Source organism: Lampetra planeri, chromosome 40 (genome assembly GCF_965212315.1).
Source record: "Lampetra planeri chromosome 40, kcLamPlan1.2.h2, whole genome shotgun sequence".
NCBI lineage: Eukaryota > Metazoa > Chordata > Hyperoartia > Petromyzontiformes > Petromyzontidae > Lampetra > Lampetra planeri.
The window spans coordinates 3758254-3779232 of NC_136146.1; the positions used below are offsets into that span (position 1 = coordinate 3758254).

Sequence of the window (20979 nt, forward strand, 5' to 3'; positions counted from 1 at the left end):
GTCACACCGTTCCCAGAATGTAGAGCGTGCTAAAAATTGAATAAAATATGAAGTTCTTGAATCGAATTGTTGCCCAGGTTCGTGACAATTCATTTGTCACCAAGTGCCGATCGATGGGCTTGTAATAGGATATACCAAATGCGGCAATAATAAGATGAGTGCTTGCCTTCATGCGAGATCAAATCGGAGTTGTCTGGGAAAAAAACGCGTGTACGCGAAGAGGCTGAACACTCAAAAGCTCCACACAGATTGGTTCAGTCGTCATCTCCTGGGCATTCTGCAACTCACTTGGCATTTCCAGGGAGTGTCTCGTCCAAGTAGCTAACCCGGCGAAATCCTTCGCGTCTTCAGAGTTGATTCGATCGTGGAAGGTATTTTGCATACACAGCTAAACAAACTTGAACCGCTTTGTAGGCCTCGCTCGATACTGGACGCCACCAAAGGAATGTGGAACTTCCACCATGTTGCATATTGCAATGGTTGTGTTTATAGCTGCGGCGGGAAGATGGATCATGTTTAATATCTAGATCGTGAATCACGTCACGAGATGCAATGTTGTGTGTCTGTGTGTTTTGTGTAAGGCATGTGTGTTTCGTGTTGTGTATCTGTGTGTTTTGTGTAAGATGTGTGTTTCGTGCTGTGTATCTGTGTGTTTTGTGTAAGATGTGTGTTTCGTGCTGTGTATCCGCGTGTGAGTCAGGAATTCGTTCCTTGGTGCATCTTGGTGTTTTGTCACCCAAAACATGGTGCTGGCACTCCCCGCACATATTCAAAGTTTCTCCTGTTCAACATGCATGCTGCAGTCTGCCCCCCCCCCATCCACACCACCCCCAAAAATCTTTCATACCCCTCTTGGGGCGTTGCGCGACCCATGGCTCACGCTAGAGTTTGTTTTCACGCTTTTTCATAATTTAGGCGTTGGCCGGAAATTCCTCTTCGTTTGTGGGTGCGGAGGGGGGGGGAAATGGTTCACCATCGTTAGCTGGTTCCGTAGCACCACCCTATAACCCCACCCTGACTCCACTCAATCATCAACCCCGGACCCATTTCACAATCGCAGAACGAGAAGTGGAGGAACGGGGGCGATGTGCGATCTTGCACGGAAGCATGCCGCGACGAGGTTTTTGCCACATGCGTAACTGGTCTGATGTTGTTCTCGAAAAGAAATGCTGTCATTCTGCCAAAAATTTCGACTGCGAATCGGAATATATATTCACGCCGGAGGAATCCGATGAGCTTCATCGCAGCTCTTCGTCAGACAGATGTCCGGTAGTTTCTCCTAATGTCCAGTCGTCGAGTGATGGACGATGTAACTCCAAAGCAAGTTGACGGTGAGGAGCATCCTCCCCTTTGCAATTTGGCACGGACTGGCAGTGGCATTGAGGAGCTGTCGTGGCGTTTAAACGTATTGGCGGCACACCGGTGGTGCGGGATAAAAAATGAAAGCAGAAAATCTTGCGGGGTGCATCAAAATCAGTTCCCGTCATGTCAGAGCGGTCGGAAGACGAATGTTCACATCTGAACACGGAAACTTCAGTCTGTTGCCGTATAGCAGCACCCAGCCTGGTGGCAATTGGCTGGCTCCATGTTCCAAAGGGGCAGATTTGGCTCATGCCCTACACTGGGTCGGACAGTTCCTCGATTCAAAGGGACCAAAATCTACGATCAATGTTGCCATTTTTTTTAGCAAGTCTCGGTAGACTGAATAAAACCTTCGAATAATATCAAACTTGGGGACAGCCAATTTTAGACTGATGAACAGATTTGCTTATTCACCTTTTCATATCATGGAAACCTTTTTTGCCAGTATCAAAGTATGAGAAACATAAGAATAGGTATTTACACTATGAGACCTCCTTTACCAGCGGCAAAATATAGTGATAGGTTTTTACCCTTTCAACTGGTACAAAAACTGACACCTTTATTCAAGGCATCATGTTTGCAATAACCACAACACAAGCAGTCAACAGACAGCTTTCCTTAAAGCCTAGTCTCACTAGGCTCTGTCTCGGGTGTGGACCAATCAACTTCAAGGACAGTGCATATATTATCAGAGTTATGTTTTTTGTTTGCATTATGGCTGCAGGTATTGTGGTCTATGCAAACATGACTCCTTGTAAAAAAGGTGTCAGTTTTGTTGCCAGATAGAAGGGTAAAAAACCAATCTACAGAGACAGCCTTCTTCATGGGCTCGTCTCACCAGTGTCAGACCAGAGAACGCCAAAAGGCGAACAGCACAAGGACAATACTACTACCGGGGCATTTTTAGCTCGGGGGGGGGGGGGGGGAGCAGCCACATGTCTGGTGAAGGCCAATCGGTTGCGATAAACTGCTTCAGCTTCAGCAGTGCTTTATTGCCGTGGTTGTCTCACCTGATGACGATTGCTTGTGTTTGCGAACGAAACGTCGTGATCTATTATTTTTCTACCTACGTGACTTTACCGAAAGAACCAAAGAGTATGGATTCCTGCAGTCACGAAAGCTTCAAATCAAAATCCACGTATTATTATCAGAGCACGTGTGTTTGCATGTCCACCACAAGCACTGCGTGTGATTAATGCGGCGACTTGATTTCTTCGCAACAGCTATCAATTTGGTGTTTGAACATCTTAACAACCCCCTGTTTTATTGCCAGAAAGGGTACAACCTCTTCTTATTTTTCATACGTTCCTCTTGTGTGTCAAAAAGGTACCTTAGCCAGGCATTAACAATAACAGCACACTTCCTCAATAGTCAACATTATTCAAATGTCCCCCATTGTCCGACGAAGGTAAATCTGTGTGTAAATCGCTCACCTGAGTGGTGAGAATTCCACATTCCTATGGCAGGGACCGGTGTAATCCATAGGACATCCACTATTGGCTTCGCAGTAGTGTACACATCATTAAATGACAGCCCCTATTGTTATTTCTCACGTTTTAGACTGTTTTATGAGGATCGGTGTGTTCCGCTGCACCGGCGTAACGCCAACGATGCGTCCTTTTGCCATTCATTGCCGAGGTTCGTGGCTCGGGGGGGGGGGGGGCTAAACCAAAAAATGATATCCACCCACATGCCACCACATGGGACATTAAAGATCGCTTGACGGAGACTGAAATGAGAGTCGGCGGCCACACGTGTCTCGGCTTCAATGTCCAAAATGGAAATGAATTGCACGTTCAGTTCTTTAATTGGAAAAAAAAAACTCTGTAGCAATATCGCCCACTGCCAGCAGGCTAATGTCCACGTGCGGGTCGGTGCCACGTACACCGAATGCCACTGCCGCATCGGGAGAGCTGCCACTGTGGGGGGGGGAGGGGTCCCTTGGCTAGAATTCAGCAAGGCATTGGGATGGTTGAAATTATGAGATGTGATGCTACTCGCTACAGTAATTTTGCTGTGGCTGTTCCACCTGATGACGGAAGCTTGTGTTGCCTCCGAATTTAATTTAGTTATTTTCATTTTATTATTATTATTATTTTTCTTTTCATCTACGTGCCTTTACCGAAAGAACCAAAGAGTATGGATCCTTGCAGTCACGAAAACGTCAAATCTAGAAGATGTGATGTTCTTTGACTTGCCGAGGAATTGATATGCCCTGTGCACGCAAATCTTTCAGTCCACGTCCCCACTTGCAACGCCGAGCTAGTGGCAGGAAGTTAAACATTTCCTTGGTGGTGGGAGCCAGTTTCTCTTTGGGACTGTGTCATTGATATCCCAAAAATGTAATCGGCCTCAGAGGGATGATGATTATGACGGTGACGACTATGATGATGACGACTATGATGATGATGATGGGCTGAGTCACCCTCTGACTGGGATTTAAACTGGCGACTTTCCGATTGTGAGTCAAGCACTCTAACCACAACATCACCCGGTCAGATGAAGAAGCGTGTGGTCAAATTCTGTGCCAAAATGTGCTTTTGGCTAACCATCGAACACAGATGGTCACTGCATCGCGCGCTTTCAAACGCGCTTCTGTGGCCGTCTGGAACGCTCTTCCTTCCGATATTAGGAAGCCACTGAAGACATGTACTTTACAATCTAGATCTGAAAAGTAATTTGTCGATAACTTTTTTTACGTGGTTTTATTTGTTATCCTTCTTTCGCACCTCCAATTATGCCGGTTGGCTACGTACATCCACAGCATTCTACATAAGTGACACTGACACGTTTGCGTTGCCTCTCACACTGCGTGTTTCTCGCGCTGGGCTCGAGTTCCAAATCCTGTTTGGGGAAAGAACTCATGCCTTCAGAATCAATGTACCTTCTCTATCCAGGGACAATAACACGAGTACCACTTTGCGGGCAAGTGTGAAGCACTTGCCAAATGGCAAGACGAGTCAATTGCCATTCTTAAAATGATTATTGAATCCATCTGTGCGGAGCCTGGAGTTGTGTGTACCCCTTTGTATGCCGTGGCTTTTTTTTTGTCCTTCAAGCCCCCACACACCTGACAATGGAATTGGCCTAACATCCCAAAGCAAGAACCTCCTGACAAACATTATTGTGACTCGGTGAGGCCTTTCCTAGGTGAAGCGCATCATTTACAACCATACGGTTTGCCATATTGTTGTGCAGGGAAATTGAGTTTTCAGGTCCATACGGCGTACAGCCGTTTCAATACGGGCAACAACATTTTTGTTGTCTATTTGTTTGTGTTTCTCCCTTGTGATGGGGCTTTGTAGGATGAACGTTGAGACTTATAAGAGGCACGGGGTGACCAATAAGGTCTGAATTGGTCTGTAATAAGGTGGGCACTGATAAGGGGTTGACAGGTATGTTATTATTATTACTATGATAAGTAATTACAATTAAGCGACTTAAAGGCATTTAATACGGTTTTATAAATGAATATTGTATTACTATATTTTTTTGTAATTGACTGTGAAAGGATTAGGGTTAAACAACTCGTTAAATATTTCATTTGGCTTTCTTATTCAAATGCAAATATTAAAATGGAGATATTGAATTCTTGCTTTTTGAGAGTTAAATATTTTTTTAATCGTTTCTATTAACAGGCTGCGATGGTTAATTAAAAACGTAATTGAGAGGCAATGAATGCTTAATAACTTGTAACTAATTTTTTAATGTCCTTAAACACATGAAATCATCCCCAACACATCTTAATGAACCGTGGGTTTACATTATTGACATGGTATTGTTGTTTTCATTCAGAAGTGGACTTAATTTTTTAGCAGGTTCAATAAATACACACATTTTTTTTACATTGCAATTTGCTCCACTATACTTTTCGGGACCTTTTCATTTGTGTATTATCAGCAAGTGCTGTACAGAAAAGCTCAAAACATGGGAAGAACAACTTCAAATTGACTGGCACAAACAAACAGAACAGGTAGTAGTCATCCTCCTGCCATGAGCTCAGAGACAATATTACTCGACAATACACCACCTTCTCACGCCCGTAGCTCCGGATAAATTCAGTGACTGAACCGAATCGTTATTGGCGACCGAACTACGGCCAACGAACGCGATGCGCAGTTACTTGAGAACTCGGTTTAGCAATGCCCTAGGCCTCGGCCCGTTTCCAAGCTTCTCAATGTCGCCTCGTTGCCTAGCCACAGTTGATTACGATCCTGTGGAGCCACCCACCCACACATTCACCTACCCACCCACCCACCCACCTCTTAAAAGTTGCATCTCTGTGAGCAAAAACAAAAACCGCATTGCTTCGTTTTCGAAGTGCCACTCACGAATGAAGGGGAAACGTGCGGCCTGCACTACGGCAACAACAACAACAACAACTGCGCTCATCAGGGAGTGCAAAACAGCCAAGAATAAGCGTGATCGTCCCCGCGGCAAATTGGTTGGTTCAAGGAAACGGAAAAGATAGCATCGTTAAACGACCCTGGGCCCATTAAATGTTCCTTTCTGGGTATACATGTAAATATATTCTCTTGGCCCCCTCCTCCCCGGAGGAATGATGCTAATTCGTGGCACAGCGTTGTGTGTTTACTTAAGGGCAGAAAAAGACACAACTTTGGTTTATTTTTGCAGTTCATTGCCACCAATTAATGAGCTGATGTGAAAAACAAAGCATCGGCTGTTGGGCAGAATAGGAGTGCACGCCTTGCTTTCCGTTTATTATTCTTGTTATTAGTCTTCTGTTGCGATGCTTGGTATCCGCCAGAAAGCCTCGCCGAGTCTCAAGCCTCGTTTTTCACGAGGGTCCTGCCAAGTTTTCGACAGTATGGGGGTGGCAGCGTTTGCTGCTGCTGCTGCTGCTGCTGTGTAATTCCAATTAGAAAAATATGAAGGTAATCGCTCACCCGCGGGATGTTTGGTTTGTATAATTTGCATTGCACGTTTCATTTTCCCGCGGCAGAAGACCGGGGCAGAACATGCAAACTCGACGCGGAAAGGTCGGGACCCCCACCCCCTCGCAGACCCTTGTTAGCACGAGGCACAGAAGAGTTACCACTGCTCACCGCATTGCTGCCTGGTTAAGGCACAGCGTTGTAGGATGCTATCTCAGTCGGTGATGGGGTGGGGGCTAGAGCGAATGGGCCCCTCACTCAATCCATTGCAGGGGGGGCGGGTGGGGGCTTTTTTGCAAAACCTTACGCGACGGGCCCCCCCCCCCCCCCTACGGAAACCACATGGGGGGCGGGCGGGGGGGGGGGGTTGGTGTGAAAAACACGCCGCTCGCCCGGGCCGGCGATCGTTGTCGCGAGCGAGGTGGAGGGTGGTGGGGGTGGCAAAAACATTTCTCGAGCCCTTCCCTCGGGCCAGGCTGGGAAACAAACGATAATACGGTGCACAAGCACAAGGGGTCATCCCAGCGTGGCTTCTGTGTTCACCGACGATATCGCCTTTCTTGTGCGCATTCACCGTTCAAGAATCTGCTGTCTCGTAACAAGGATGAGGCCGCTGTGCAGTTGCCTTTGTTGGCCTTCTGCTGACTAAATTAATGCCACAATCTCGCCTCTTTTGAGCTCGTGGCTGTGAAATGGCTGTGTACAGAAAATGCACCAGAATTGTGATGTCCTCTTGACATGCAAAGCATTCTTTAGATTCCTGTTATGTTTTTGTTGTTTGAATTGTGTTTTTGCATGCATATTGTGTCGTTTATGCACCCAGGAGGCTCGGCGAAGTTTTCACGAGTTCACATCCTGTCCGGGGCTTGACTCGCCCATCATTTCGCCGGGATCGCTCAAACGCTCTTCCGATATTTAGAAGCCACTGGAGCTATGCACTTTCAAACGCAGATTAAATATTCGTTTCTTTAGAACCTCATTTTGTGTTTAGCTTGTTGTCCTTCACCCGCACTTCCGATTAGCACAGTGACGCACAGATATTTTGCTGTGACAGTTTCACCTGAATACAGAAGCTTGTGTTGCCTCCGAAACGTCGTGATTTTATTGTTTTTATTTTTTTATTTTTTTTATTAATTTTTATTTCATTTTTTACCTACGTGACTTTACCGAAAGAACTAAGAGTATGAATCCTTGCAGTCACGAGAGCTTCAAATCTAGAATTAGCACAGTTGGCTACTTACGGTGCGAAAGACGCTCAACGTACATTGTAGCATGCGCGAATAACGGCACGCCGTGGACAAATACAAAAGTGGTCATGTCGGGCCTTCATAACTTGCTCGCTTCACCGCACTTGCCCCGGACAGTCTGCGTAGGCTACATGGGTGACGCTTTCCATTTGTGCGCTTGTGTGTGCACCAGGAAGCCTGAGAAGGGCCTCGCATTCCTCGTGTCGCGGGGCTTCGTGGGCGCCACTGCGTCGGCGGCCGCTCACTTCCTGCTTCAGCGCAAGGGCCTCAGTCGCCAGATGATCGGCGAGTTCCTGGGCAACCGGCAGCGGCCGTTCAACCGCGACGTCCTCGAGTGAGTGCCGCCGCACGCGGAAAACCAGGCCGGCCGTAACCGCGGGTTGGTTACAACCCCCCCCACACCCCCTTTCCACCTCGTAGCCGGAGGTGCTCGGAGGCAAATCTGCAAAGCAGCTGGAGTCAAAAGTTCTGAAGTGTCTTCCTGTTTGAAAGGGCGCGGGGTTGGCGATCGTTTTTCCATCGAAGGCTCGGAGCCGACGATGCAAGTCAAATTTCGAGGGTACGATAAAGATAAGGGTTGGAGCCTACTGCACTGTTGAAACCTGGCTTACCTGAGGTTGGCTAGTGTGCTGCGCTCTATGAACCCCCCACGACTCAAGTTCGATTCCCGCTAATGGCTAACACCGGTGACAATTATCTGAACTAATCCTGGGCATCCCCTTGGTCGTACCTGGTGCGGTGTGTAAACATCGTCACTTGGGAGAAAAAGGTCGTCTGGCGTGGTGTTGGCCGCCCACCCCCTCGTGCACCGTGACGGCCTCAATAGATGCCACTCGCCAACAGCTCTTTCCCCAAAAGTTTTTGAAGCTGTAAGGGGGATCTTCATCTGTGCGTGTTTGTATATGTTATTGCTAAATATGCGTGTATTTCTACATATGTCTGCCTTGACAAAATCACCCAGAATGCTACTCACCTCATAATATCTTAAAAGCTAAAGCAGCATTGAGCCTGGATGGTACCTGGTATGGGTGACCACGCTGCGTGTATAACCAGGCGCTAGAGGCCGCTTTGGAAGGGATACTTTGTCCGGAGAGGGCAGTGCAGCAGAATGCATCGTTGTACTGTACCATGCGCCCAACGCCGATGCCCCCTGCACTGACTGGCGTGGTGAGGTGTGCTGAACAACCATCGTGGCACGCACCTATAGCACCCGGTATGCACCGGTGCTCAGCCAGCCCTGCGCGCTCACACGACTGGGCCTCGGAGATCCAAGCCACTGTGGTGGACGGCACCTTGTGTGGATGCCTTGGGTGGGGACGCGTCTGCCTGTGTTTTGTACCCCACGGCATCTTGGATCGAGATGGCATCTGGAGCTGCGTTTATAAATAGCGGACGTGCGTCTTGTGTGCACAATATATTCATCACTGTCATCATAGACGCGCATTATATATTTATTATATTTTTTTAAAATACGTCACCTTGGAAAAAAATCCACAAGAGACGGAACATCTCGCTTTTGTAAGGCTTGTCCACGGGGTGGAAGTGGCAGTGGGAAGTGGCAGTGGGAAGTGGTGGCGCAATGGTCAAGCACCCCGCGCTATGAAGCCGGCGACCTCATCCGTCCTGGACCTCAAAAGGATCGTCCACTCGACCTGAGATTGTTACAATCGATCAGCGATGATCCGGCGGCTTGGGGGGAAGGGGGGAAGGGGATAATGTTGGAAGCAGCTGGATAAATCGCTCGCCGGATAATCGATGAGCAACCTGTAGCTTGTGCGGTGTGGAAACACATCAGCACTGGGGCGACAAAGGTGGGCCAGGCGAGGTGCTGGTCACCCACCACCACCCCCTCATGTGCAGTGCCGGCCTTCGTAGGTGCTACTCGCCAACAGCACTTGCCCCAAACAGGCTGTTAAGGCTATACGGGGTGGGGGTGTCTTTGTCTTTGGTTCTGTGCGAGCAGGTGCTTTGTGGACGAGATGGACTTCTCAGGCCTGGAGCTGGACGAGGCTCTGCGACTGTTCCAGACACATGTGCGACTGCAGGGAGAGGCCCAGAAGGTGGAGCGGCTTGTGGAGGTCTTCAGGTGAATTGCGCACTTCGGGCCGAGTCGACCTAGGGGGGGCCCGTGCGGGTGTCAAAATGCTGAATGTCTACGGCGTTGTGCTCGTAATGTTGCCTAGCCATCCAAGCGTGATTCTTCGGGACTGTGGTGCGTTTACGTGCACGCGTGAACGTGCACGCGCACGAAACCGCACGCGTGAAAGAGACAAAAAAATATCTTCCGTTACAGCCTAAAATGAGTCCCTCTATTTGAGATGTAAACGCCAGTCGTCCATTGGAGGGACTGGCCACTGTCATGGGAATGTGGAACTTCCACCGGAAGCTAGGGGCTGCCAGTGCTTGCTTGTTGAGGGACACATTGCGTAGACATTTGTGACTGGGCTGTGACCGGTCAGCACTCGCACGTGGTAGCCTCGTTGAATCAATGGTGGCCTGAACCTGGATTGGAACTCCGAATGGTCAGGATTTCTGGTCCAGTGTCTCTGACTCAGCCATTGAGTCCGCCGAGGCAATGAGCCCCATCGAGCTGACTTAATTTGAAGCCGAAGTTTTGCACACGTTCCACAACGCTGCTGATAAATTGCTCGTATTTTTTTGTGCAAAGTTTACTTTTTAAGTAAGGTGTACGGTACAAGGTGTAATGAGTCTTTAAAATCCTATTGAGACCCTATTTTTAATCTACTGTTCATTAAATGCGTGACCTATAAGTGGGTTCCTTTTAATTATCATAAATTGGCATGCAAGAATTAGCCACGCATCAATCACTCATCAATTACCTTGCAACGATTATGGAATTAATCTTGGGGACTTGCGCATAGTTTATCTATCCATCATTTGTCCTTATATTATACAGCAATTAGCTCGCAATTATAAAATGTGCATCGATCAATCCTTGTTCTGAAATCTTAAATAACGGCATAAGCGCCCGCCTTGGGGTAAACAAATTTCAGTGCTGACCAAGGCCACAGTTTCCGTATGTTTGTGTTTAGGAAATGCTGCGTGATGTAGGAATCTGTAAAAAAAAAATCCATCTACTGCATTACAATTTGGAATTTGTAAAGCACGTTAATGGGACCGTGCCTCGATATTCTGTACAATGCATAAATGCTCAAGTAATTGGCTGCAAACATCTTAACATATAGAGGACCACAGAGCTTTGAATATTGTTAGCACCAGCGCGTACCGCCGGGCTTGCCTTCCAACTCGCCCATGGTTCCTCGGCGATTGCGAGATACAAATGGCGTGAACGACGCCCCGACTGGACATCTATGAAAAAGAGCTTTAAAGCTCATCGGATTCCTCCAGTACAGAAATATTCTGATTCCGACCTAAAACGTGACCCTCACTATAATGAAAGTTTCCATTTGAACAGAGGTCACCTGAGGATTGTTTCTGCAGAGCGGGAAATGTTAGGTTGCGAAACGCTCGAGGCCGCTAAAGGTGAAATCGAGACAACGTTGCGGTGGAAGTGGCAATGGAAGATGCCTGTGAGGCACAGAGATGGGTCGGTCTCGTGGAGACCGCTGGGCTGCAGCCACGGGCTCGTGACTGATGGTGACTGTTTCCTGGAGAGCCGTCACTAGGGGTAACCGGCGAATGGGGGGCGACCGCCCCGGGCACCGCGCTTTGAGGGTGCCCACGCGCTTCCGATGTCACGGGGTCAGACGGAACGCTTTCGGTTTAGTTTGAAGGCGTCGGGGTGAGGGGGCCCACGTGGTGCGTAGTTTGCCACTGACCCCGCAACCCCCCGTGGATGACCCTGGCTGTACCTACTCTCTTGCGTGATCTACGCTCCCCTGCCATCACCAGCCCACATTGACCAGTTTGGTCGGGTTTGGTCAAATAACAACCACTTATGTATATGTGGCGGTCAGTGCGGGCTGGTAAAGACAGGGGAGCTCAGAACCACGTGGGAGAGTATAAGTATGTATGTTGAACTTTTTGAGCACCGTACGTGACCAACCGTGATAATCGGAGGTGCGGGGGAAGGACATCAAGCACTTGGTGCTGATCACCCCACCCCTTCCTCGTGCGCCGTGCGTGCTGGCCTTCACAGGTGCTGCTCGCCACTCAACAGCACCAGCCACAACAGTCTGTGCAGACCACCGCTCGGCGGGGGGGGGGGGCGTATGGGCGTTGTGAGTGAACCTTTGCGTTGCTTTTGTCTCCCCTGCGTGCGTCGCGCGTCGCGCCCCAAGCCGGCGCTACTGCGCGTGCAACCCGGCGGTGGTGTCGTCGCTGTGCAGCGAGGACACGGTGTTCGTGCTCGCCTTCGCCATCGTGCTGCTCAACACCGACATGTACAGCCCCAGCGTGCGGCACGACCGCAAGATGCGCCTCGACGACTTCATCAAGAACCTGCGCGGTCAGCGGCGGTGGTAGCGGTGATGGCACCAAGTAGCAAGTCGCAGCAGCAGCAGCGAGTATATGTGACTTTAGTGACAGCAGTAGCAATAACAGCAGCAGCAGCAGCGGCGAGTATATGTGACTTGAGTGACAGCAGTAGCAATAACAGCAGCAGCAGCAGCAGCGAGTATATGTGACTTGAGTGACAGCAGTAGCAATAACAGCAGCAGCAGCAGCAGCAGCGAGTATATGTGACTTGAGTGACAGCAGTAGCAATAACAGCAGCAGCAGCAGCAGCGAGTATATGTGACTTGAGTGACAGCAGTAGCAATAACAGCAGCAGCAGCGGCGAGTATATGTGACTTGAGTGACAGCAATAGCGGTGCTGACAGCAGTCGCAATAACAGCAGCAGCAACAGTAACAGCTGCAATAGCCATAGCGGCAGCAGCATCAGCAGCGATTGTAGCATGAACGGCAGCAGCGGGAACATCATCACTAGGAACAGCAGCAATAGCAGCGACTCTATCGGCAATAGCACCAGCAACAGTATCAATAGCACTCGCGTTGACGACAGCTGCGAGAGGAGCGGCAGCAGCACTATCAGTTGTGACAGCAATATCAGTGGCAATAATAGCAGCAGCAGCAGCAGGGGCAGTGATAGCAGTGGCAGGAGCAGGAGTGACAGCAGCATTGTCGCCGCCACTACGATCGGTGCAATCATTGTCATCGCCACCACCAAAACGGTTGCAACACAGCAGGTTACTCTTGGGCTCAAAGACTACATTTACATGTTATTGGCATACCTCCTATAATTTGGGAATGTGGAGTTTCCACTGCTAGCTCCGGAGCCGTCACTAAAGCCAATCGCTGGCCCAGGGGAGATGTGGTGGGTGAACCGTACCACTGAGTTACCCGATCGTCATCGGCCATGATCAATCCAATACTTGGATGAAGTCCTCCCCAAGCCGTCGCCATATCTCACGGCCCTGCAGTGTAACGATGCCCCCAGTTTGTTGTGCTTCCCCGCACTTCCGATTCGCACAATTGGCTACGTACTGTGCGGAAGAAGTTCAACACGCACGTACGCAGCTCGAGCACCCTGCTCGCGAGCCGATGTCACCTCTCCATCTCCGCTGCAGCAGCCCCCCACAGTCATGCCGCGTCCGCAGTGGAGCAATGTCTAGCCGCTGCTGTGCACACGCGCGCATTACAGACGAATTGGCACAACACCTGCAAGTCCAGCGCTGCGGAGGCGCGGCGGGGGTTGGCGGGTCGCGCGCGGACGCCCCGAAGGTCACAGCGTGCTCGCCCGCGTCTCTCCCCCCGCGGCCCCGTCCGTGCGCAGGCGTGGACGACGGGGAGGACATCCCGCGAGACTTCCTCGTCGGGATCTACGAACGGATCCGCAAGCAGGAGCTGGCCACCGACCCGGATCACGTGACCCAGGTGGTGGCGGTGGAGGCCACCATCGTGGGGCGCCGGCCGGTACGATCCGGCGAGCATATAGGGCCCCCCCCCCCCGCCCCCCCCCCCACCCGGGTACGGTTCGCCCCCTTTGTCCATCGGCGCTCCGGTGAAGTTTGCGTTGGCTCAGCCGGGTTCGCGTTAGTTTGAATCCCATGTCAGCCGTCGAAAAAAAATAAAAGTATGGATTTGGGTTGCTTAGTTTACACTGTTGGGCTAGCTTTCCGTTTTCTTCACATTGAGTCAGTCTGGTCCGGTTTACATGTACAGTTAGTCGTCTACTTTGCATTAGGTGAGTATTCTAGACCACCTCGGGTCAGCCTTGTTTACATGGGATTACATGTTTAAGCTGGACACGTGTTTAGTCTTACGGTGAGTTTTTATACCTGATCAGTTTACTTTACATTCTGCCGGGTCTGGTTTACATTGGATCAAGTCTGCTTGGCTCCGTTCGGCTTGCAAAGTGGTTCTCGTGGCTCACTTTGCTTCAGTCTCTGTGGCAATGTGGTCCACCTTGTCGCTCCATGGAGTCGGTCTGGTTGACGTGGGACTGGCCACGTCGGCGTTGAGGTTACTGTGGCCACGTTGATGTGGATAAGGGAGGCTCGATGTGGATAAGGGAGGCTCACCGTGGGCCCACGCTCATGAGTCTGCGCGCCGCGGTGTTTGAAGGTCCGCGGACGCTCTCGGGCGCTACGTCCACGCACAACAACAAACAAAGTTCCCCCCTCCCACATAGCCTTAACAGACTGTAGGGGCAAGTGCTGTTAGCGAGCACGCACCTATGAAGGCCGGCACGGCACACGAAGGGGTGGGTAGCCGGCACCACGCCTGGCCGCCTTTGTCTCCCCAGTCCACACAGGTGCAGCTCCAGACACCTCACGTCCAGTCACATTATCTGCCTTGACCGCCCCCCTACTCCCTCCTGCCCCCCCCCCCCAATCCGAATGCTGAATATTAATGGAATCGGCACCCTACCACGACGTGTGGCTTTCCCGCCCCCCCCCCCACACACAATTTAGTAGGAGGCTAAAAAAAAAAATTACCGGGGTCTCTGAAACGGGCCTATTATGTGCATTTGTAACCCATTATCCGAGGCCTCTCCCGGCCAATTACTCGCGACACGCGCGGAGCGTTTGCCGCTGTCAGGCGGCGCTGCCAGACGGCGCTGCCAGACGGCTAAAGTGGCGCCCTTCCGAGGCTCGGGCGAACGGGCAGAGGCTGCAAAGAAAGCACGGCGTATTCCCAGAGCGCGGAAAGTAAGCCGGAATAAAGACAAGATCACTCCCGGCGGCGGGAGCTCTCCCTTCCCGCAGCACCGACTCTGCGTGAACATTAAATCTGAACCTTTATTTTTTATTTTTACCAGGTAAGGCCCACCAACTTGGCTAAATGGCGCTTTTTCAGAAGGGCCCTGGCCACAAATGATCGCCCAACGAGAAGTGGCTTGTCATCACGTGGAAATTTCTCTGCAAACTCCAAATATACAGGTGCCAGGGCCTCCTTCCGTCCGCCACGAACCCCCACGACCACTGCCTGCCCAGTCTCAAAATCGCCACTTTTGATGTAAGCGCACTTGGAGCTGTTATTGACGATGCGTCGTCCGTCCCTGGCTTAGCGCCAGAGGTCACAACCGGGTACCCGATACCCGTACCCTACCCGATACCCGGCTACCCGTACCCGGCCAGGTACGGGTACGGGTACCCGTTTGCGACCCTGGTGCGGCCGGGTACGAGTAGGCTGTGAGTCACCGGTGAGTAATCGTTTGTCACTCATTTCGGGTAGGGTACGGGTACGGGTAGCGTACGGGTACCCGTACCCGGCCGGGTACGGGTACCCGTTTGCGACCCTGGTGCGGCCGGGTACGGGTAAGGAATCAAAACCCGTTTGAGACCTCTGCTTACCGCCCAGCCAGCGTCCACTTGAGTCAACGTTGTGTGCATGTCGATGTTGCAATTCACAGCAGCGGTGGTGGGGGCGGAGGCTGCTGTGCTCATGCCGTTTATTTGTGAAACCGTTTTTCTAATTATTATTCTTGATAGTGTGATCGCGTGGCGCAACTTGGTCGCGCGTGATAACGGTGGAGTTGATAGGCAACAAGGCTATGGGGGAATGCGCAGGGAGAGGATGTCTGCGGCGCAGAGAGTGTTCCTAGGATGGTGACAGCACGATGCGCAGGAAGGGGGATCGGGACTCAAATGTGCAACGAAGTGACATTGTTGCTGTTTCGCTTCATGGGTAGGTGGTTGTTGTTGTTGTTGTTGAAAATGTAAACGGGCGCCGCAGTGACGAGATGTTATCTCCCTCGCCTGGTTTACAGGAGGTTGTGGATTCGATCCCGACCCTGAACGCCGCCTGTATAATTGGAGTTTGCGTGTTCTCTCTCCCCGTGTACGCATTAATTTTCTTCCGGTTTTCTCTCTCCACATTTAGAATCGACATGCGCTCAGAGTATTTGACTGCTATAAATTTCCACGTGATGATAAGCCACTTGGTCGAGCTATCATTTGTGGCCAGGTGGCTTCTGAAAAACAGCTTTACTAGCTCAGTGGGCCTTGCTTGGTACCGATAAAAAAAATTGTTTGGTGTATCATTCAACGACTTGAATTATAGTAATTTTCCTCTCCCTGTCCTTCCTTGACGTTGACGTCCGTCCACCCGCCAGGTGCTGTCGCTGCCCCACCGGCGCCTGGTGTGCCTGTGCCGGCTGTTCGAGGTGCCCGACGTGACGCGAGCACAGAGGGCCGGGCTGCATCAGCGTGAGGTCTTCCTCTTCAACGACCTCCTCGTGGTAACTGCGGGGGAGCCCCCCCCCCACTCAGCCCCCTACACCCCGCCCCACCCTCCCCCCACTCCACCTGGCCACACAGCTGCTGCGGGCACGACGGGCCCGATGGTCGCGTGCCACGAGTTGGAATAAAAAAAAAATGTCTTCATAATAATGATGACGGAATGTTTTAGCCTTTTCTGTGCATACGGCTCGTCGTGGTTCGCGCGAATTGCATCTCTCGATCGCGGAGGAACCGCAGACGCAAGCTGGGAGGCGGCAGTTTGTTTGACCTGACAACCAAAGAGTGTCCGGCGATAAGCAACGCACCACAAAGCTGTGAAATTAAAGTAACTTTTACCCTTAATCGTTTTGCCGGTTTGACGTTCAAATGCGATTTTTATAACAGCGTGAGGTCTCGAAGCCAGGACTTGGCAGCAGAACGTTCAGCGGATCCCGATCGGTGACCCCGAGATCTCGGACCTGTCACTCTCCAACATGCTGTCCTCTTTCCTGGATGTTCATTGTCAAGAAAATGTATTTAAAATACAATTCTATTTCATTCATAAAGAGATAGATGCCAGTCCTCGGCTCCCCTGAATGTTTTATTTTTCATCATTTATGATACTGGATGATGCACAAATGGAATATTTGAGCATCATCAAGTAAAATAAAAAAACGTTGTCGGTACTGAGGCTCCCACAAGGCCATGCGGGAGGGTGTGTGGCACAATTTTGGTGCCAGTAATCATCGAGTAGTGCGGTCGTGTCGCTACGGTTCTCTGCGGTGAGTGCAATGTCTTTAAAAACAATGGCGCTACTACGCCTCTCTACATCAAATTAAACCGCTCGTCCGTTCCGAGATTCTGTGGCGAACGGGACACCACCCACCCTGCTACTTGCAGACGTCTCGGAACGGGAAATGGTTAATAAGATTTCGCCGAACTCCGTTACAGATTCGTGTTTTGTTTAATTCTCTCCGGGGGCCGCCCTCCTCTTCCAATCAGGTGACCAAGATTTTGCAGCGGCGAAAGCAGGGCAGCACGTACAGTTTCCGGCAGGCGTTCAGCCTCTATGGGATGCAAGTGCTGCACTTTGAAAATCAATGTGAGTGAGCGGCAATGCTGAACGGGCGCAGCGCAGACAGAGAGCCATGTTTGAGTGCTTTTGCTTATCTCAGTTGCGATGCAACACAAAAGGATTTGGATTTATATATATATATAATGTCGAAATGTCACTGCATCTCAAGATGCCGAACTCAAATCACGATGTGCAGGAACAAAAACGAATGTGTGTGTGTACGTATACACGTGTGGGGAGCGGTGGTGTAGTGGTTAGCGCGCTGCGCTACAAACCTGGGGACCCGAGTTCGATTCCCGCTCACGGCCAACACCAGTGACGATTATCCGAACCGGTTCTAGTGCTCCCCTAGATCAACTCGGCCTCAAATGTGTACCTGGTGCGGTGTGTAAACGTCGCAACTAGGGAGACAAAGGCGGCCGGGCGTGGTACTGGCCACCCACTTCCTCGTGTGCCCTGCCAGCCTTCATAGGTGCTCACTAACAGCACTTGCTCCTACAGTCTGTTAAGGCTATATGGGTGATCCTTGTCTTTGTATTTGTATATTTATATTTACCGTACATATTTTAAAGGTGCATTTGAATGCAATTGAATGCAATTCATACATACGAATAGAGTACATCCTAAAATGTGTCCCGCACCTTGGATAAGCATGGTTGACAACGAAGGAAATTAAAAATGTGCCAGAAGTGCCTCGCCTCGGCCATAGTAATGTGGAATTTGTATCGCCTTCTGAATCAGATGTACTTAATTAATCACTCACCCACCCACCCTCCGATACATTCGGGCACTGCAAGCACCTATTTACCACCCACTCACCCACTCACCCACTCACCCAACTCACCCAACTCACCCAACTCACCCGCTCACCCACTCACCCACTCACCCAACTCACCTACTCACCCATTTGCCCACTCCACTGTCCCTGTCACTCACCCACTCATCCACTCATCCACTCACCCACTCACCCACTCACCCACTCACCTACTCACCCATTTGCCCACTCCACCGTCCCTGTCACTCACCCACTCACCCAACTCACCCACTCACCCACTCACCCACTCACCCAACTCACCTACTCACACATTTGCCCACTCCACCGTCCCTGTCACTCACCCACTCACCCAACTCACCCACTCACCCACTCACCCACTCACCCAACTCACCCACTCACCCAAATCACCTACTCATCCATTTGCCCACTCCACTGTCCCTGTCACTCACCCACTCATCCACTCACCCACTCACCCACTCACCCACTCACCCAACTCACCTACTCACCCATTTGCCCACTCCACCGTCCCTGTCACTCACCCACTCATCCACTCACCCACTCATCCACTCACCCACTCACCCGCTCACCCACTCACCCACTCACCCAACTCACCCGCTCACCCACTCACCCACTCACCCACTCACCCAACTCACCCGCTCACCCACTCACCCACTCACCCACTCGCCCAACTCACCCGCTCACCCACTCACCCACTCACCCACTCACCCAACTCACCCATTTGCCCACTCCACTGTCCCTGTCACTCACCCACTCACCCAACTCACCCAACTCACCCACTCACCCACTCACCCAACTCACCTACTCACCCATTTGCCCACTCCACTGTCCCTGTCACTCATCCACTCATCCACTCACCCACTCACCCAACTCACCCAACTCACCCACTCACCCACTCACCCAACTCACCTACTCACCCATTTGCCCACTCCACTGTCCCTGTCACTCACCCACTCACCCAACTCACCCAACTCACCCACTCACCCACTCACCCAACTCACCTACTCACCCATTTGCCCACTCCACTGTCCCTGTCACTCACCCACTCACCCACTCACCCAACTCACCCAACTCACCCACTCACCCACTCACCCAACTCACCTACTCACCCATTTGCCCACTCCACCGTCCCTGTCACTCACCCACTCATCCACTCACCCACTCACCCAACTCACCCACTCACCCACTCACCCACTCACCCAACTCACCTACTCATCCATTTGCCCACTCCACTGTCCCTGTCACTCATCCACTCACCCACTCATCCACTCACCCACTCACCCACTCACTAATGCAGCAGAGGCCCCCATTGTGGGCTTGGCCTGTTAAAATAAAAAAAAAGGTTTGTTTTGAGTCAAACATTTTTTCATTATCATAATTTTTTTAGTGATTTGCTTAGATTGCCTACACTTTGCACTCCCATCGTGTTTTACGTATTGTTTGTTGTTGTAACTTTCTGACCCGCGTGCCTCCTGGGCACGTGTGCAAAAGAACTTGTCGCATTCCCCCCGGATATCAATCAATATTCTGATTACACTATTACCCGACAGCGCTACGTAATGTTCAGTTCATTTATCTGCTTGCGCTTGAACACCTTCCGCCCTCTCCCGCGCCAGACTACTCGTACGGCCTGTCGCTGGTGTCGGCCGCCCCCGGGCTCGACGTGAGTACGCTGGGCAACTTCGCCGTGCCGAGCCTGGAGGACCGCTGGCGCTTCTCGCGCGAGCTCCAGGAGTGCATCTCCGAGGTGCACGAGATGGACCGCGTGCGCATCGAAGGTAACCCCCCGCTGCGGCGTGTCGGAAGAGGGGGGGCCGAGCAGGGGGGGGGGGGGTTCGCTTTCGCCGGCAGTGACCGCGAGCAAGCAATTGCGAGGTGGGGGGGGGGGGGGGGTGCGTCTTTGCCCGCAAGTCGACGCTCCATTTTTCCAGGGTAATCTAATTGTCCGTGTGTTTGGTATTTGCGCCATTCTCGTAGCGCGGGGTCATCGCGAAGGTGCGACCCTTCCCAGACATGGCAGCGCCCCCAATTAGCACGGTTGGCTACGTACGGTGCGAAATAAGTTCGACATGCAATAAGTAAAAAAACACTTTTTTTTTGTAATGTTTGCCTTTTTTCATATATATACAACAAGTGGAAGGTTGGGACCCGGCCGTCATTGTTGACCATTAAGGAGAGTAAGTGGGCTGGGGGACTGGACGCGTCGCTGGAAGGGACGATACCCACTGGTCGAGACAAGCGATGGAGCTGCAGCCAAATGATGGGTGGCACTCGAGTGGACGTCCACGTGACCCTGCGCGCCAAGGGGATCACGGTGGCTAATGAGATGTTAGCTACCTCGCCTGGAATGCACGAGGTCGTGGGTTCGATCCCGATCCTGACGTCTGCTTTATATTTGGTGGTTGCGTGTTCTCCCCGTGGCAAATTATATGCTCGTGTTACATTTCAAGCTGGTGAAGCGACTTGAGCTCGACTTGCGTGAATGGAGGATTCTGGGAGAGAGAAAAAAAACGAACAATAATGACACAAAAACGAGAGAAAAAAAATACATGTTTGATTCAGAAAAAGATTGCCGGGTGGGTGAATCGTTCTAACCCTATCACACAGCTGAACGCGATAGATCATGACATCAACAACATCCCTCCATCAGCTTTCACGTCCTCTTAACTGCCATTTGTGTCCATCAAAATGACGTTTGTCGTGAATCGGCTTTAAAATGTTTGCAAAGCGGCCGCCCGGGTTTATTGCAGAACCCACGGCGCAGGGGCACCGGGTGAGATTCCCACCCAAGGTGTGTTGGGTTAATCAGAGTATCATCACGTCCATCATGTCAAGTGATGCGAATGAATTGCAGGAAACGATCAGAGTGAAGATCATCAGAGTGAAGGCCGCACTTGAGATACGCGAGGGCAAAAACAAATACAATCAAACGCAGGAAAGTTTCTAAGCGAATTAAAATCG

At 51.1% G+C, this 20979-nt stretch overlaps 1 protein-coding gene across 3 annotated transcripts in view; it reads left to right on the forward strand.

Annotated features, from left to right (window-relative positions):
• Nucleotides 1–20979, forward strand: part of LOC144731737 (uncharacterized) — an 81416-nt gene that overhangs the window by 52981 nt on the left and 7456 nt on the right. For all 3 annotated transcript variants that reach the window (XM_078612944.1, XM_078612945.1, XM_078612946.1), the window contains 7 exons: nucleotides 7677–7838; nucleotides 9468–9590; nucleotides 11767–11933; nucleotides 13261–13400; nucleotides 16045–16170; nucleotides 17153–17252; nucleotides 19635–19796. In XM_078612944.1, coding sequence (XP_078469070.1) covers nucleotides 7677–7838; nucleotides 9468–9590; nucleotides 11767–11933; nucleotides 13261–13400; nucleotides 16045–16170; nucleotides 17153–17252; nucleotides 19635–19796 — 980 coding nt within the window. The remainder of the gene's footprint in view (nucleotides 1–7676; nucleotides 7839–9467; nucleotides 9591–11766; nucleotides 11934–13260; nucleotides 13401–16044; nucleotides 16171–17152; nucleotides 17253–19634; nucleotides 19797–20979) is intronic.